Source organism: Danaus plexippus (assembly GCF_018135715.1).
Source record: "Danaus plexippus chromosome 22 unlocalized genomic scaffold, MEX_DaPlex mxdp_33, whole genome shotgun sequence".
NCBI lineage: Eukaryota > Metazoa > Arthropoda > Insecta > Lepidoptera > Nymphalidae > Danaus > Danaus plexippus.
In genome coordinates, this window is record NW_026869856.1 from 1,587,583 (window position 1) to 1,594,533 (window position 6,951).

General features: G+C 31.1%; 1 protein-coding gene across 1 annotated transcript; it reads left to right on the plus strand.

Annotated features, from left to right (window-relative positions):
• The first annotated feature begins 1,978 nt into the window (after positions 1–1,978).
• Positions 1,979–5,805, plus strand: LOC116773652 (RING1 and YY1-binding protein B). Its single transcript, XM_032666147.2, has 3 exons — positions 1,979–2,289; positions 4,035–4,198; positions 4,515–5,805. The coding sequence occupies exons 1-3, from the start codon at positions 2,154–2,156 to the stop codon at positions 4,617–4,619; spliced, it is 405 nt and encodes a 134-aa protein (XP_032522038.1). The 5' UTR covers positions 1,979–2,153; the 3' UTR covers positions 4,620–5,805.
• The last annotated feature ends 1,146 nt before the right edge of the window (positions 5,806–6,951 follow it).

Sequence of the window (6,951 nt, forward strand, 5' to 3'; positions counted from 1 at the left end):
TAACCTACTTTCCCGGTTTACCGGTTTTATTATACTTTTAACACAATGGCTGAAACGAAGGTCGTGTTCAATTTTAAAATGACGTTAGAATAACGTGTAGTACCTAGTTATAGTACACGACCTGTACTAAGACTTATAGAAAGAAAAACTTATAAGACACAATGGAAAACAGCGGCAAACAAACACTTAAATTGTAATTCAATTGTTTTAAGCATTCTTAATTCAAATGGCCGCTCATAAAACAATCTTATGTAATAATTTCAACACCAAACAGAACACGTTCTTACCTGATATAAATTTCATTTACAATCCGGTGTTGAACCTCCCCAACACCCCAGCCACTTGTTGCTACACCGCAATACGACTTATTGTGCGGGACAATGTCAAAGCACAGCGAACTTTCCCGCCACTATCTTTATTTTTTATTTGTCAACTGTCAGTCGCTTTTTTTTTAATTCGTACACGCCAAAAAGGTTTCACGTATTCTTTATGTATGTATCAGTTTTCAGCCCCCTTTTTTTTCTTGTTTGTCTATTCAAATACGCTGGCTGAGGTAAAAAAAATATTACAATAATGTAGGTATCATAGCAATTGGATAGTCACTTATAAAAAACAATTTAGTGAAATAAAGTTGAATAAGTAAAGTAGAGTTAAACAAATAGCTACTTTTAATTAAATGATATGATATGTACCTAAACAATTAATTTAATTGGAATTTGAATTTCTATGTTATCTTATTATTATGTCAAAATTCACATTGTTGGGTGCATTTTAAAATTAAACAATCTTAGTCCAGTATTCATGTAAACTACAATTCCATTTTATTTTAAATCATTAAACCTGTTAACTTTTTCAATATGATTTAAAAAATATACTAAATTTAAGCAATATAAATCTGTTTAAACATAACTATGTGAAATTTAATACAAATTTATAATGAATGCTTGGAAATTTGTAAAGTTTTGAACACAACGGTAATCGTAATGAGACATTGATGACCCAACATCGTTACCTATAAACTAAATGTTTTCAAACGATAATAATAATTAATAATTCCCAAATTTTAAAAAATCAAAAGCTATAATCAACAGCCTATTATAAAAATAACACGCATTTATTTGTTTCGGCAGTTTTAAAATCTTATTAAAATGGTTCTGCCTTCAGGCGAAACGTTTAAATCCGTATAAAACCGCGCATCAGGTAGAAAACACATAGAACCCAAAAAGGTTAACGTTTCCTGGAAATATTCGTTTTACGCTTCTTATGTTTATACGATATTCAATCTAATTGCGTTATAAATAAAAACTATATTTTTTCATTTCATATTTTTAACTTAATATGAGGGTTATTTCGGGAATCGTAATGCTTTGTGAGAATCTATTTTCCATCGGTTCTATTCATTATTATATTGCATTCGTCGCCACTTCTTGGTAGAAAGCTGTTGAAAACGGTGCAGAGATTATATAAAAAAGGAATATTACGCCCACACGTAATGTTTATTACACATAAATTGATTCTTAAAAATATTGGTATACCTCGTGCATTTTTGGAAAAAGTAGTCTAAAATTTAAAAAATTAAAGTTATAATAACAAATATCAATAGCTAATGAAAGTAATCAAGCATCCGCTTACGATAAGGCAAGACACTTTGACACGGCAGTGTTGATAATAATAAATAATTATGCAATAGCTTGACCTTATTTTATTTATTATTACTGATAAAAAGTAAAGTTTTAATTTATAAACAAAACAATGCCATATTATCACACCTTGTAAATAATTTTGATTACATTTGCGTTAGATATACATATATTGTTCGCATGTTATAGAAACGAGGTCTATAAAAAACAGTTCTACATTTTATCTCATACTATTTCTAAAATATTAAGCAATACGAGTTCTAGCATTTCTTACTAATCTGTGTAAATGTCGATAAAACAGTCACGTACTCAGTGGCGCCAGTGCCGTTTTACCGACATTTACCGACATTTATTAACTGTCATGGCGAATTGTGGTGTACGTTGTGCACATTAAAACATAAATAATGATTCTTAGAAATAATATACTTGTTATATGCGATAAAAAATCTCGTGCCTATTGTAAAATATCATGATTAATGTGTAATAAATATAGATTAGGTGTAAGGTGTTAAAATGGACAAGAAAAATGCCATTCGGAGAGGCAAAAGGCCATCCAAAGTGCTCGAAGAAAATTATTGGGATTGTAGCGTTTGTACATACAGAAATAACGCTGAGGCCTTCAAGTGTTCGATGTGTGACGTTAGAAAAGGTAAAAGCTTTATAATTTAATACATTTACAACCTACAGTCTTCACATAAGGTCTATTTAATCACGCTTTTTCATTTCTCCGAACGAAATTCTTTTGATAACAGTGCATGTTTCGTTAATAATTACTGGGTCGAGAAAAATTTGCATTAGTTTGTACCGTTACATAAATTATGCATAACCTTAAAAGTAAGGCAAGCAGTATTGATTTCTTATTTGTTGCAAGTACTATGCAAAGTAAGAATTGGTTGGGATTTATAAATACGTCAATTAATTATATTAATATATATGTATAAGCGGATGTATATAATGATACTCAGTTTAAACGATCGTGGGCTCGAATTTCGATTGAGTTTCGACACAAAAAATGATTAAAATAGTATATGTATTATTATCACAACATTATTATAAACTAAATGTGTTGTAATATGCTTTGTATAATGAAAGTAAACAAATATTCTAAGTATATACATAGTACCGATCTCGTCCGTCGTACACATGGAGCTAGTGTCGCGCCTGATATAACCCGACTAAATAAAATGGTCGATAAAAATCTCTTAGTTCCATTACACGACCACTCTTTTATTTGTCCGTATAATAACCGTTGAACCCACGCACACTAACACATGACTAAACTTATAAACCCGAATTTATACGTTAAAATTCAGCTTGTATACATTAACATTATGCCTATCTTGAATGTTTTAATTTCTCGTTCAGTATATAATTATTAATTACTTTCACTAACAAGTGTTCATTATTAATATATCATATAATTCCGTACCGTACTAAGTCTGTACCATTTATATATTTTCTTTATGCATTATTTTCGTATGAAATCTTTTAACGTTGCTCAGTTTCTTACACACAAGCGTACAAATAAACGCTACTCTATCGTTTGCATATGAAAAAAAATGCTTGTGTTCCTCGTTATCGTACTAACTACACGTGAGTTATCAATTAGTATAGAAAGTCAGTATTTATAAACGAAAGTGTGAACGAGACTCATTCATATTTGTTTAATATATATAGGGTTTCGGTAGTGAACGTTGCTATATATATAAGATTGTAACTGGCCATCGTCTGTACGTAAGATATATGTGAACTATCGTTAAGAACGTTTTTAATTTAAAAGAATATAAAACAATTAAATATATATATATATATATATATTTAAGAGCGTTGATAGAGTTAATGGGAATTTTGTGTTGCTACACTGAGAGGAAATTGAATCTCGTCTCACTACGACCTGGTTTAATATAGTTCCTGGTACTTATATATATATGTATATACACACAATAAGATTTAATTAATAAGATCGAGTTAATTATTAATATATATTATTATATAAACAATCAAGATTTTTTTAATACGTCTAGTTCATAAACAACTGAGATTCGTTCGTTAACAGGGATATATAAACACATCATTCATATAATAATGTACTTAAATAAGATATCGACATAACGAATACTTTAACGTTCTTAGTATGGTAATGCGAACTCGTATTAAGACTTACTACTGGTGGTATTAAGACTAACACACGAGGGGTAAAAATATATTAAAAAATATTCATACAATACTATGATATCTACATCAGTGTCCTTAGTACAAGTTTGCAGCGTAGAACTATATACGGAGCTCCCGACGTCTTCTCTTTTAACATACGCGAATGATGCCATCATTAACTATTAGCTCTCGTACGCAGCGGGTAATGAATTAGTGTTAATATAAGTGTATATACCTAAGGTACATCTACCCGCAAGCCCCGTCTGAACCCGGCGTTGGTGGCGGCCCAGGCCGCTGGCACAGCCACCAGCTCGCAGAAGAGACCAAGGTCAGCCTCGCTCAAGAAGAAGCGGAGGCCGCCCCGCCTGAACAACGTGGACAGGAGCTCCGCCCAGACCAGGGAGGTATGAACATATACGAATAATACAGCTATGTATCTGTTAGTTGTGCCAACTCTATGACCAGTCTGCCACAGATTTTATTTTAGAGCTGACGTAATGTTTGTTAATTTTCATATTTGGTTGACATAGTCATTTCTGTTGTTTATGAAAATGTGTATAGTTAAGAATTAGATTTTGATTTATTAAGTTAGCATGATATCAAATATTCATTTATTTAATTGTAATATTTTATACATATATATATCATAATACAATTAAGGATTTTATTAATTACACGATAGTTTTTTTTATATATCTATATATAATATTATGTCGTCAGGTGACGGTGAGCGGTGTGACGGTCGTCATAACGGAATACAAACCTAAGAAGTCTGTGACTAGCAGTTCCAGTGATATGGAGTCCTCAAACGACGCGCGACCTTGATCTCTTTATATAACTATGTCTGTACGTTAAAATAAAAACCTATCACGACCCGTCTAAATATCAATAACTCTGTGGTATAATAAAAACAATGTCTTGTATGTTTATTATAATAGCTCTGTGGCATTTTTTAAAATTCTCGTGTTCTAAAGACGCCATTTTGGAAATGCTGTCAAAAGTGACATAAAACCCACAGAGCTTTGTATTAATGGAAGTGGCGGTAATCATTTATATGTTATATGAAGAGTTACAAACGTACAGACAGCATAGAAAAATTCACAACTAGCTGTAGTCTTATAAATTGTCTAAGTGTAGTCTTACAATTTTCGGTTCAGTAATATTTATTTGAATACTATTAAAGTAATTTATATTTAATTAGTGCGCGTATCGATTGCTTTTGAATAATTTATTCGATATTAAATTTTGTATTTATTCTATTGATATGTAAATTTTATGTAATATTGTCGTTTAATACCGTGTGTGATGTACATAGCTTTTGGACGGGATGTGCGGACTGTTTGTATATAGATAATGAAATCAGTACTGAATAAAAAACTTAGTATCAATGGTAATAAAAAAAACTGTTCTATTTTATATATAAGGACTTATTGGTTTAAATTTTTTTTGGCATTATGTATTTATTAATGCAAAATTGACGCACAAAAGTAAACAATAAATTGGTTTTTTTTTAGTTCACATGAAGAATTAAATTTATTATCTGTATTAAGTTTTTTTTTTTTTTATTACAACATCTGTTATTGTGTTCACAGTGAAGTAAGTATTTATTATTAGTGTAAGTTTATTAAGATTTAAGTTATTTATATCACTTTTTTTTTTAATCTATTTAGTTATCTTTAGTCTTTATTATCTTGCATACATTTTTTTTTATAATTCCGTAATAACTTTTAATTTATTTCATTTTTGTATTAATTTGTTTTAGGTACAATTGTATATAAATCGTGTTTCCCATACTTAGTTTCTTCATATTTTTTTCTCTGTGGTCATACAACAGGGGCCTTATATATTGTGAAATGAATATATTTTAGTATGGACGTATATGTTTTTTATATACAGCCGAGGTGTGTCCGTGTGTCTGTCCCTCATAACTCGTGAACGTTAACTGATTGTAAAATGTAAATGTTATTTACTTGTAAGTTATTAATGATGTACATAAACAATATGGATTCCACGCATCGTTTTATTTTACAACCTTTTGTATATAAGATTGAGACGAAATACATATATTTTTGACGGAATTTTAAGCTTTATTTCATTAAAAGTCACATTATATACATATAATGTACAAAAAAGGCGCACTATCAAACAAATTGACATGCCTATGATATTTTTAAATTTAATACAACCAACACTTGGAATGAAAAATATATTTTGAATTACTTAATAAATGTAGTTATAACATTAATTTCTTTTGACGAGGTTAGGATTGATCTTTAGTAAGAGTAGGTGTCGAACTCAATACAGACGGTTTTTAGTATTTTGTCAATCTTCCTACAATCCAGCCTTTCCCGAAGTGGGCGATAACGTAAATAATGTAAGAGACAGAAAAAAATGGGCAGTTAGTAAAAATGTTGTATAGAGGCGTGTTAGTGATTTGTAATTTCATTTACCTACGATAAGTTATAGTAGTTTTTCAGTACATGGAAAGATGAGGACGCCAATGAATATATTATTCCCAAAGTAAGCAGTAGACAAAATAAGTTTGGGAACCTCTGACTAAAATAAATATAATGCCCGTGTTACACGATTCAACCTCTGTTAATATTTTAATTTTTCATAAAAAAAACACAATACAATAGATTTAGGCATATTATTAAAATATTTATTAATGTTAAAGTAAATAAAAAAGACTTGAGATGTATGAACATCTTGTGCTGCAAACGGAAATAGTTATTTTCACGCATTAATAAGACGCCATTACTTTTTATTCATTCCAAACTATTTCCAATGATATTTTTCTTACGTGTCATGTCTCTGCTACTCACGTTTTATCATTTCTTGTTACCATCTATATATTTCCATATGTATATAATATATATGTAATTAGTAGGCACGCTACAGCTGATCATAGCCCCTGGTAGGCACGCTACAGCTCATCATAGCCCCTGGTAGGCGCGCCACAGCTCATCATAGCCCCTGGTAGGCGCGCTACATCTCATCATAGCCCTTGGTAGGCGCGCCACAGCTCATCATAGCTCCTGGTAGGCGCGCTACATCTCATCATAGCCCCTGGTAGGCGCGCTACATCTCATCATAGCCCTTGGTAGGCGCGCCACAGCTCATCATAGCCCCTGGTAGGCGCGCTACATCTCATCAT

Bases quoted from the DNA above. Each gene is read 5' to 3' on its own strand.
- LOC116773652 (XM_032666147.2), top strand. From the start codon at position 2,154: ATGGACAAGAAAAATGCCATTCGGAGAGGCAAAAGGCCATCCAAAGTG. The intron at 2,290-4,034 runs GTAAAAGCTTTA...TATATACCTAAG, and splicing joins GATGTGTGACGTTAGAAAAG to GTACATCTACCCGCAAGCCC. The intron at 4,199-4,514 runs GTATGAACATAT...TTATGTCGTCAG, and splicing joins GCTCCGCCCAGACCAGGGAG to GTGACGGTGAGCGGTGTGAC.